The 12,804-nt window shown below is 39.1% G+C and overlaps 1 protein-coding gene across 1 annotated transcript in view; it reads left to right on the plus strand.

Moving 5' to 3' along the window:
* Positions 1–12,804, plus strand: part of SPTBN5 (spectrin beta, non-erythrocytic 5) — a 104,863-nt gene that overhangs the window by 37,978 nt on the left and 54,081 nt on the right. The window contains exons 31-33 of the mRNA XM_075152090.1: positions 915–1,094; positions 5,195–5,398; positions 6,639–6,788. Coding sequence (XP_075008191.1) covers positions 915–1,094; positions 5,195–5,398; positions 6,639–6,788 — 534 coding nt within the window. The remainder of the gene's footprint in view (positions 1–914; positions 1,095–5,194; positions 5,399–6,638; positions 6,789–12,804) is intronic.

Raw genomic sequence — 12,804 nt, forward strand, 5'->3', positions numbered from 1 at the left:
GGGATATTTTTGATTACTGTTTGAAATGTATGATTATGCCAGGCTTTATGATGTGTTTACTGCCGCCTTCAAATTGTTCCAGGTGATTACAAGGAAAAATCCAGAATCTGTTCTATGTGCAGAGAAACTGAATATTCATCGAACACAAAATGCATTGATTAACTATAGAGAATTATAGAAGAAAGGATGGGGCAGCAGTCTGGAATTTTCAACAAGTTTAGAGGGGTAGAATTGGACTGTGAAAAAGAAGGATAGGGCTCAGTATACAAACTTGTGAAAAGTTTCAGCTCATGAGAACAGCTGTTGTTTAGCAAGCTTCCCTGTATATAGGAGATTTGCTTAGCATCACTAGACCAATAAAACTAGTATGAGTTTTCTCTTCATCCCTTTGTTTAGTAAATGTAATGGTATAGTTAACACAACATGTGTTAACTGAAGCAGTTATCCCAGTATCACTTATCAGTGGCCTCATATCTTGGCCTTGTGGCAGATAACACTAGAATTGATCCCACCAGCTGCTTGTTACTTTTAAAGGTAAAAGAGCATGAGATACGCATGAAGAGAATGTAGTCATAGTTAATCTATATGGTCACTGGGGAAAACAAGGTATGGTTAGGTATTATTTGCGTTACTCATGTAATAAATGGTATAGCAAAAAGGAGAAACAAAATCTGCCTGCCTATTTGAAAAAACACCGTTGTGATAAGCCTTAGCAAACACTGGATGTCACTGTTATTCCATAGAACTGAAATTAGGAAAGCTTTTGTTTAGCATGAGAAAAGTTAGGTCAGAAAATGTTGCTTAAATTGTAGTTTCATGTACAATTAACATAGCCCTTATCATAACCTTTCTGATATTGTCTGGATCTCTATGACTCTCTCTTTCCTACCCTCTTCTTTCGTCCCTGTGTATAGCTGCAGGAGCTGATCCAATCTGCAGATCATGTACTGACCCATTGCTCAAAGAAGCAGGTGGAAGATCTGAAAGCAAAGCAGCAGGCAATAGTCACCAACTGGAAGGCCCTGAAGGCTAAAGTGGAACTGCGCAAGAAACTTCTGGAACAAGCATACAAGCTTTACCAGTTTCAGGCACATGTAAGTTCTTCTGCCTTCTGTCCATTGGTACACAGGGGAAAGCTGCTTTCAGTGTGTGTGAATCATAGGTGTACTTCCAAGCTGCAGAGGTTGATGTAAAAGGCTGCAGGTGCTATCTGTGTTATTAATCAAGTATTTAAGTGCTTGTAGCTATTAGAAAGGTGTTAGAGGATAAGGATCTTTTACCTTGTCTAGGAAGGGAAGCTTGTATCCAACTGTGCATGGATTAATTGATAGTTGTCAGAAACGGTCAACACTTCGCAGCAGTAGCAGTAGTCTTTTCAAAGACTCTGCAATTCCCACTGAGTAAGAGTGATAAAAATAGCTGTTAGATTCCCATTTATAATGGCTAAAATTTTGTTCCCTCTCTCTCAGGGCATGCAATAACCCTCAGTTAACTTACTTCATGGAATGTATCAAATACAACTCACTGGTCTTTGCAGTAACCTTTCAAGTTGCTTAAACACAGTGACATGCATATATCAGCGTAATATCATCATCTGCAATGCACAGAAGTTTTCTCTCCTCAGTAGGTCACTGAGCTATGATTTGCCACAGAATGCTTTGCAAATGACAGTAGTATCAGTGAAGGCACTTGAGCTACACCACTGCAAATTAGTAGATTATTGCTGGAAGTACTGCATTAGCAGGTACTAAAACAGCAAGGGTGCCTCCTTTTATCATGAAGGACGTTGCTAATGTAGATTTCTAGAATACCTTTACATTCTTCATATTCTTGAACTGTTCCAGGTGTAACTTCAGTGTCAATTAAAGGTACCTTTGGTAGTTCACATTCTGTTTCCATGTTTGCTGGGAAGCAGAGAATATCCAGGGTATGCTTACCTGGAAAAAACCTTCCCACAAGTTTGTCTTAAGGTTGTGAGGTGGGATCAAGACCACAATAGAGTGTACATGATGCTTTTGTGTTAGCATGAGAGGCTTCTGCACATTAGGCTAATCCGCTTTAAGTCTCTTCAAAGTGTTCAAACCAACATTGCCTGTCATATTTCATCAAAAAATATATTGTACAGTTAGACATAAAGGATGTTTATGGCACTTTGGTTTTTTGAAGGTTTGGTTGGTTTGGTTTTTAACTGTTAAGAATCCATTATCTTGTGCAGAACTGTTGATGGGGAAATAAAATGAATTAGAATTTGACTTAAGGAAAATTAGAGTGGCTCTACCAATGTAGGTGAAAGGTTCATTTGTCCACTATCTTTCTGACAGTGATCTAGGGATGATAGTAAGAACAAGGCAAACTTCTTCTAGTATGTATTCTTCTAACATATATTAGATTCTGGAAGTCTTCAGCCTGGGGGAATCTTCATCAGGACATGAATCTTGATGGATTTATCCATTAAAACATAGTCACTCAGAGTTCACTTTGTTATTGATTTGTTTCATAACTTATGAAATTCGTAAATTTAGTCATTGACTTCAGATAGAAAATGCCCTGTTGGTGAGGGTGCTTCTTTCTTTTTATTGCTGGAACCATACAAAATAACTTTGCTCTGAATTTTGTCTGAAATCTGTGATGCATCCTGTGATCTGAATGGCAAATCTATTGCCCATTTCTTATTCTGGCAGTGTGTCCTTTCATCTGCATTGGTAAATTTACAAGCAATGAACACCTTAAAAATATAGAGATCTGTCAGTGCTTAATAGAGAAGGCTACACAGTCATTAATGCGCTTTCTTAACATCATAAAACAAAATGACAAAGCCAGGTGACTGTATTCTCAGTGACATGCCTAGATGGGATTATGCCTCAGGCATCTCCCTGTCTCTTTGGTGTCAGTCTGCTGGCAAGAAGTATTCCTGATCCTCTCAATTTTCACCTCCTTTCCTGACAATAATTCCTGAAGGAGTAAAGAGCTGGTTCCGCAAATTTGGTAAGCTCGTCTTTCTGCCCAGATGGGACAAGGCAGGGTTATACAGCCATGTCTAACAATTGTAAGAATCTCAGTAGCTCTAGGGTTGTTCTGCTTTGCTGCAGAACATCCCCCAAATTGCTGAGCGAAAAGAGGCAACTTTGCTCCCTTTCGTCTTTCAGCCAAGATGCCCACAAACTTAATGTTAGTCACAGCTGAAAAAAGTGTACTTTTTTCATCAGTATTGTTCATATGCAGTCCATGGGCCTTTTTAATTATGAAATAGTACACAGATTCAGAAGTGAAATAAAAACAAATTAGCCTTTCCATAAAATGAGAATTCTGCACAATCATCTAGTGTATCTCCTTGCATCTCATCAAGTACAATTTTAGTCTGATTAAATAGCAGAGCTGGCCCTAACTGACAACACACCATAACAGCAGAGGGCTCCAAATCTTCCAAGAAGCTCTGTCAAGGAAGAGGAATTTAGGCATAGACTCAAAGTATTTCTGAATGGTTTGAAGTTCTTGTTCTGAAGTTTGTGCTAGGATCTGTGTGGTCTCAGTCAGGCTCTGCTTAGGAGTTTCCTGCAGACTGATGCCTAGTCTATCCTTAAATGTTGCTGGCAGTAGCAGTCCAATTACCTCTTATTGGCTCTTGACTTGTTCCATTGCATTAAATGAGATCCTGAGATTTATGGATTTTCTCCTAATGCTTAGCTTAATATCTCAGGGAGTCTTAGACATTTGCAGTGCCAAGTGCAATGTCAGTGTCTACAGTGACATCCAGCAGTGTGTGATTTAGTTTTGCAAATCAAAATGACGTCAACACGTGTGCACTATATGGGCCCCTTTAAAAAGTCCTTTTAAAGAGTCATTTAGTAGCTGTGTTCACTGGCTTTCAGAAAAGAGTATCTTGGCTTTAAAGCCTAAACTCTTGGGACCCCAAATTGGTCATTTGCAACTTCGTGGTGCTTTTCTGAAAATATTTTTTCCTGGCTGAATTGTTCACCAGCCAGCTTTGAGCTGTACAAAATTTTGATGATAGGGATAAAAATCCATGGGTAAAACAGAACAGGCAAGAAGCTATTTCCATTACATAGATTCCTTGAGTGGAAAAGTCAGCAACCATTCACAAGAGAAAATTTCTAGTTCTCTGCAGTAAAAGAGCATTTTTTCTTCAGCACTTACATAACAGTCTTAAAATACACTTAAAAACTAAAAGACCATTTACCACCTCAGAATTGAATCGACTAATCCAAACACAATTAAACTATAACAAAACTTAATTAATCATCCCATACAATCCCCAGTACAGTCCCTTGCAGTCCTATTTTTTATCAAATGACACATAAGAGCACTACACGTATTACAGATTCAAATGAGATGCCTAAAGTAAGTGGACTGGTGAAGGTGCAGAATCAAGTGCAGAGAAAGACACACAGAAAATGTCAAATTATTTTTACTTGCACAAGTTTCTTTAGTCATAATCAGAAATAATTCTGAGATTTGTTTAAAAATTTTCTTGCTTATAATTGCCTCAGCTGAATGCTTCAGATATTTTAAGATATTGTAAATATGTTTATTGGTTCATTAGATTTTGAAAGTAAACTAGCATTACATCCTTGTTCCTTCCAGAATTGTGTTTCTGTGCCAATCTCAGTCATATAGTCCCACAAACCAGGAGCTGAATCTGCATACCTGATATGCTTAAGCAATTTTTTTCTGACCTGTGATTTGGCTTTTTTCCACCTCTATTAGAGTAAGCTCATTTGTTCTTCACCTGAAAATTCTCACTGTCATCTTAGAATATATGTACAACTTAAGTTTTGAATAGACTTATATTAGCCAAACCTAAGTCACAGAAAAACAGGGTGATACTGTTTTATCCTCTGTGAAGGAATAACACCAGAAAACACTTAAAGAATGGACTAAAGGGCAATAAACAATATCATGTTGTCATTGATGTGATACGACAGAGTTTGGTTATAATTATGATATTACAAAACATGTATGATTTAACACAGTATGTAGAAATTCCTGCAGTCATGTTATTCACCCCTGTAAAGTTCATAGAAGTACTCTAAGCCCTAATGAAATATTTTCTTTCTTACTTGTGATTTTATTACCTGTTATTCACTTAAAGTTGAACAAGTCAGCCTATGATTTTCCTGTCTGATAACCCAAGCTTGAGCTCTAGCTTCAACTTTCACATTTTCTTGGGTTCCAGGTATGGGACTATTTCTCATGGACAGCAGAAATAATAAGGGAAATGAGAGCCAAAGAGACTATTCGCGACATATCTACTAGCAGCCTGAGACTTACCCAGCATCAACAACTACTGACAGAGATTGAAGCACGCGAAGAGAAGTATAATCATGTTGTACAGCTAGGACAGTCACTCTTGCAAGATGAGGAAATGGGATCAAAAGAGGTAATTGAAACTCATTTGAGTTCAGTCACACACATTCAGCTACTCAATACCAGTGTAACTATTGTTCTATACCATATTGCGCTGTAAGCATACAAATGCATGTGTACACTCACGCATATCCATATGCATGACCTACATTTGCCTCATTGTTTTACCTAGCTTGGGCACAAAAACATCTGTTCCATTTCCTACCTCAGTCGTAGATGAGTGCTGGCATCTCCTGAGGGCCCGCTGCAGCAAAGCTGGGCTCATTGGAGAAGTTCGCTATGTTCTGAGCAATGGAGATAATTCTACCCACTTCCCAAACTGGGTTTTCACACAAATACTGTGTTTCACATTACAGTGCTATATCCATACCAGACTAGGATGGACGAAAACGTGTCAACCAAAGAACGAAAACGCTCAAACATATGAGGGAATTTAAAGATTAATTGAAACATTTTCTGTATTAATGAATTATGCTGGTATATTTAATTCCCCAGAAATGAAAGATGGAAATGAAAATGTCAGTTTACTCAAGACAAATAGCTTCTAAGATTCTCACAGCGTTATTTCTTTTCCAGTACCTACTAGTTTACTTCTCCCCTGACAATTCGTTACTGTGTCTCTTAAGTATCTTCAGAAAATTGCAGAGTTCGTGCAAATTACTCTCCCATCTGACCAAGCTATTTCCTGAAAATTTGTTGAATATTGCAATGTATTACTATAGTAACTATCTTCCTGACTGTAAAGTCCTTTGCCTGTAGAAAAATGTAGGAAAAATCATTTATAAAAGGCCTGTGGATATACAGAGTTTGGAAGCTGAAATTACATGAAGTGTAACATTGAGGCATGTATTCACTGATTAGGAGAATATGCTATGTTGATAACTTAAGTATCTGTCCTATCCCAATTTTAAGTGCTACCATTATTAATTGCACCATTATGACTAAACATAATGGAGAATTAGGATTTGAATTCTAGAAGGTGCACTTGAGAAACACTTACCTACCTTTGCTCTTGGCTTGAACTGCTATATACGCTGTAAGAGGTGCTCCTCCATTCCTGAAATGAGGCACCTCTGATTATCTCTCTGCCCAAATATAAGTGCTAGAACTCGTTTTACTTTTTTTTGTTTGATAATTTTGTTGCAATTTAAGGGGCTTATCCACTACCCTACTTAATCCTTTCTCCTCCCACCTTACCCTGCTCCATGGGGTATAAAGACCAACATGAATTTTTCATTGGAAATTGTGTTCAGATTCAGCAGAAGCTACAGGCTCTGTTGGAAGAGAAGGAAAATGTATACAATGAATGGAAACAGAAGAAGGAGTGGCTGGAGAAAATACACCAAGAACAAATGTTCTACAAGGATTGGGATCACCTGGACATGCTCCTGAATTCACAGGAGGTACGTGAATTATAAACTTGAAATAAGCAATTGAACTCTTGAAGCATTTGAACTCTTCCAAACTAAAAGGGGCACTACTGTTCACCTGCAACTTGAAATCCTTGAGTCTGTGTATAGACAAGACACTCTTTTTATTGTTATTATTTGCATTGTGGTATCACTTGGAGACTGTAGCAGTGTACAAGACCCCTGCTTTCTTTTGGGGCTTAGGTGCGGAACCAGAAACAAAAAGATGATCCTTGCCTGAAAGATAATTCATTGCAAATAAACATAAGAGCTAACAGATGAGAGCCACAACAGAAGAGGGAGACAACGGTCCAGTATTAGTCAGCTTAACAAACAGATCATGGCATACCAATTGCTTAACCACTGGCAAATTGTTTTGTAGGCTTCAGAGAGAAGGGAAATTGCAAAGAGGGTTTGAAGGGAGGACAGGGAGATTCCTTTGCAGGTGTTGCTGGAAACCTCACCCCAGGCTGAGGGTTAGTGCTGGGGAAATGCAACTAGTGGAAAATGAATGTTGGCAGTGTGAATTAATCCAGGAAATGGAATTGACTTCTCAGTTCTGCAAGGGAGTTGATAGCAGTGTGGAGAACAACTATGAAAGGATTTGATTGTAAGGGATATTAGTTTCTGTTTGATGCAGTAGAGAAAGACGAGCTAGTGAAAAAAGCCCTCTCATGAAAAGAGAGGGCTAATACAGTTAATGCAAAGAGACAGAAGGTTGTTCTTATTATCATCATTTTGCAGCTCTTGAAATAGATTTTTTTTTTCACCAATATTAAATTATATTTTGTCTTTCTTGCATTTTCCTGGATTCATGGAACTGTTTAAAAAGGTTCCAGCTTGAGGCCTGACATCTGCTATTACAAAACCTAGTGCAGAATTCAGAAGTCTTTTCCAGTCACTCTGTGCAAATTCATGGATTGATAGATTGCTGTAATTGTGCTGAGACTTGGCATGCAAACCACATTGATGGGTTGAAGGTTGAACAGACCTTCAGAAGGGTTGAAGCAAAGCTGAAGGAGATTGTACCTCTGGATCATTTCTTATGAAGGAAAAATAATTCTTAATTTCCAAGACCACTGGCAGCATAATATAATGGCTCTCGGTTTGTGCTAAGCTCTTGTTTTCCACCAGTGCTTTGCCACTGGCACTAAATCTTTTGGAACACTGTCCTTGAGCTGTGCCATGCAGTGATACTTAACCCTTTGGGACACATGGGCTTGAAGCCTTCTGCTCCTCACTCCTTGAAGGAAATGCATATCTTCATAATTTCCTACAATTAGACACCCTTGGCAAGTATGGCCTGCTTTCTGAGTTTGTGCTGAAACATGAAACCAAGAGAGTTTCACCTAGGTTCAGGTTTCTGGAGTAAAATATTACATAGTTCTGCCCATTTTATTTGTTGCTTAATTAGCAAATGGCACAATTTGCATTGTATCTATCTCAAGTCCCTACCAAGCAGTGATACATTATTGCTAAGCTCCTGCATGGGGACCATCATCAGGGAAAATGTAAACTCTACAAAATTTTGGCCACTGTATTCTTTGTCTTTTCATGAAATGGAGATCAGCCAACATGCAGAGGCACTGTGACTATGGCATCTGCTTTGCTGTATATACCTCAGAGGTAAATACATACAAAGCTATAACGAGTTAGTGTTTCTTTTTGCCCCTCAGTCATGAGTCCTGGTTGCAAAAGACTATATTACTCTTATATGAAAGGGGTTGCACCTGGCAATTTCCGTATGCCCCCAGCACATTGTGTACAGGTAAACTGTACTTCACATTACTTCTTTATTCAGATGAATTTACCATTGCCATATGCTGTGAGGTAGACTGCCACAAAAGGGATGGGTGTTCATCATAGACTGGGTAAATTATTTTGGTAGGATCAACGACAGTGCCTGCCTCTGCCACAAGTTTCTTCAGCCAAGGCAAAGCCTGAGAATCAAGGCTGTGACCCTGAGGACCACGAAGAGCGGTTCTGTTATCAGAACCTCTCTCTTGTGGCATTTTCTCTATGAACTTGTAAGGAGTCTGGTACTCAGTTGTTCTCGCTCTAAGTGTTCAGAAGGTGGAACAATAAAGTGTGGATACTTGGCTGGCCCTCACAGCATCCCTTCGCACAGATGGTATTTTATGGTCAGGGAGAATGACAAGAAAATAAGCAGAGGGGTGTAATGACAAGCTGGTCTCGTCCATGTAAGTATAGAGAATGAGGGAGCCACAGTCATCGTATGCTCTTGTGTTACTTCCACCTCCCTCTGCATCTGATTTTTTTTTTTTAAAAAGAGCACTCAAGTTGAAAAGAAGACTCTAGCTATGGAAAGAAGATTCATAAACATTTGTTTCTCATTTTTGCTTATATTTAATCCTCAGAAGATTACAACTGATTGAAAAACTGTTGCTTTTGTAAGAGGTCTGTGCCTATAAAGAATTAGAATTGCATGCTCACAGAGTTACTGTTATAAAATGGAAAAGTAGGTCACCATGGTGTGACCTTATTGACAAATGTCTCTGATATTGTAGTCAATGACCAAGTATCTACCTGCAATCTACCAGGGAAATTACAGAACGCCATGGATTTCTAAATTGGTAATCTGGATATCAGAGTCAGCCATATGTCTCCTCCTTCACTGACACAGTCCCTACCATCACTGAGCTACCATAATGCCTAGAAAAGACTGTTATGGATTAGTACTCCAATTTAATCCAGGAAACGTGTAAGTATTGTTAGGTGGGAAGAAGAGAGACCGATTTTGTTCATATCCAGAGATGCAAACAAACAGATCCTCGATGAGCTGTGAGCATTCAGGGTGAGTTTCAACTCTCACTACTCCGGATGCACCAATCAGGCCGACACTGTGAACAGCTTTCCTTTCAAGAATTACTAGCTTTCCTCCAACATGATGACTCACTCCTGTGTTGTCCATTCTTGTCATCTTGGTATTAACCCACAGCTGACACTAAGCAAAAGTACACGAAGAAAAGGAAGCTGCCCAGGAACACCAGCCTGCCTCAGAGCTGAAGAGTATTGATGAAAGCACATCTCAGCTGTACTTCACAATTTCCACTGCTATCTGCTCATTTTAAACCATATTTTGCTGTCTTTAAGTCAATTCTACTGATCTGAGACCTGGCAATGTTGGCGATCACCTCAGGGTCCAGAGCAGTGTCAGTCCACAGTGAGTATAAGTACAGAGTGATGCAGGTTTAGGCTATTATGCTGCTGAGAAGACAGAGACTCCATGTGTTTACACACAAAATAACCTATGTCTTTGAAGAATTTATGGAATAAAATCAATAAAGAAAGCAAATCATTGCAAGAAGAGGCTGATATGCTGCTGTTCATGGAAGAACAGGAAGGAATTTACCTTCTACTTGTGGTGTATGATTGCACGGACTCTCACATAAGCATGCACAGAATCCTTTATTGTTACAATACTGGAGCCTTTATCATAACAGGGCAGTCCCACTGCCTCTCTCTCCATTGCACCACTCCTCTGTCTCTCTCCGTTGCCTCTCTTATATCTTCCTTCCAGCAACGATCACATGTCTGCTCATAACTCCCTTCACCTGTTTTGGCTCTTGAATCAGCTGGTGCTCATTAGGCCACCTCTTCTGCTTTATTCAATTCTTCTTTGGCTTCCACACCTCAGGGTGACTGCAAGCAGCATCCCTAGCTGAGAGCTTTTTCATTTTGATGTTTACAGTTTCCTTACAGAAGGGACAACTAAGCCAGGTGTTCAGGTCTTTTCCCAGGCGTATGTACGCGTCTACTAGTTCTCAGCGCACAGGCCAAAGTCCTATCTGATCTTGGCCAAAACTCCCAATTCCACAATTCTTCTCCACATCTCCCCTTTTTTTTTATTCTCAATTGCAAGCTGAAAAAGCAACAACTCAACAGCTTCAGGAGACTCTATTTGACATTGTCTAGTAGTTTGTAATCGATCCAAGAATCGCACATAGGGCTCTTGCGTCCCTTGCCGGATCATAGTGAATGATAATACTTGCTTGCCAAAATCCGACACTCATCTTAACACTTTCATAACCAAATCAGCCACCTGTGTAAGCACTTCACAAGGCAAGGCAGCTTGTGCAGCAGGTGACATCCAATTCCCTTCACCTAACAGTTCATAGGGTAGTTGCAAATTGTCCATTATATTCACAAGAACAAGTTCACAATAGTCAGAAAACCACACAGAATACTGCACCGCTAACAAAACAGGGCATAGTATAGACTTCCAATCTAAAGGAGTCATCGTATATGATTCCCCTATTGCTTGCAATAAGTTTATAGTAAATGAAGCCTGTAACCCATACTCCTTTATCAATTTGCATACCTCCTTAATCACCTCATATGGTAAATGAGCATACTCTAGCACTCTGCCAGGTCAATAAATTACAGGCATTGCATGGAGAAGCATTACATTCCCTCACATCTGACTTATCCATCCCCCCAGATGACAAAGCAGATTTGAAAGTGTTTTTTTTTTTTTTGATCAGAGTTGGCCAGAATACTTTCCACAAAAAAGAAACAGAAAGTTTGGTAGCATTCAGAAAATTGAAGTGAATCATCTTCAAAACAACAGTTTTTCAACAATGTGTAAACTTACAAATATTAATCTTAATTTAACACTTCTAATACAAAGACAAACTTAAGACTTCTAATACAAAGACCTATTTCCTTTTTAGCCAGACAAATATTAATCTTAACTTACTAAACCTATCTTCTTTTATCATATAACGTTACAGTCTACAGAAATTATTTACACTACAACACAAAGATCAATTCTACATGACAAAACAGCATACAAACTTAACACTTCTAATACAAGGCTTAACTTACTAAACTTATTTTCTTTTATACAAACTTACAAATATTAATCTCAACTTACTAAACCTATTTTCTTTTATAGATTTTATACAAACTTAACACTTCTAATACAAAGACCTTTCCTGTTCTCCATCACACAGTTCACCTTCCTCTAGAACATCAGACTCTAACCAAAAAATAACAACAATGTCAAGGAAGATCAAGTGTTAGATTTAGGATCACTCTACATCACTGAAACAGAACACAAAAAAATACAGACATATCTCATCGCAACTGAGGGGGGAAGTGGTTTCCTGTATGCAGGGCTCTTTTAGCTTTTTAGAACAGAAGCAATGGTGTAGTCATTCTTCATTTGTTTTTTTACCATACCTAAAGGCTGATATGTGTGGGGGGTGCAAATCCCTGCAGCAGATTTTCTTGGGGGGAAGGGGGGAACGAGTGGTGCTGGTTTCACAATGGAAGACCGAAAAAGTGTCTTTAGTCTCTGTCACTGTAAAATTTCATCTGCCGTTGGCGCAAGTTCAAACAAATCTTTCCTATCTTTTGATTCTCCCTCCAGTATTGCTGAATCAGTCACATTTTGCAACACCTGCTCTGCAGGATGCAACTTCTGCAGAGCCATATACACAACTCGCCAGGAAATCAACATTCCTTCTGGAACTTCCAACTGCAAAGTTTTCCTCATCTGTAGTTCTTCTCCCACCTTTTGCCATAGGGCTAAATCATAACACCCTATGATTTCCTCAGAAGGAAACCAAGGACAATGTTCTCGGACCCACACAAGGAGTCTCACCAATTGTATTGGAGCGACCTTAAAACCTTGTTCCTTCAAAATACATTGAAATATTTCAAGTTGAAACTTCTGTGACTGAGATGCCAACTGCCCCATGACTAATGTATAACGTTCATGTAACTTCCCTGTGGTTGCTCACCTGAATCATCCTGCGACCGGTGATGAATCAAGCTTGATATGTTGTTCCTTTGTCTATCCTCCGACCAGCTCAACAGGGGTACACCACCGGATATTTCTATTTCCTTTCTTCAAGACCTTCTTTCTTCAGACTTTCCTCTTTCAGTCCCTGTTCGGGCACCATTTGTGGTGTATGATTGCACGGACTCTCACATAAGCATGCACAGAATCCTTTATTGTTACAATACTGGAGCCTTTATCATA

Source organism: Calonectris borealis, chromosome 5 (genome assembly GCF_964195595.1).
Source record: "Calonectris borealis chromosome 5, bCalBor7.hap1.2, whole genome shotgun sequence".
NCBI lineage: Eukaryota > Metazoa > Chordata > Aves > Procellariiformes > Procellariidae > Calonectris > Calonectris borealis.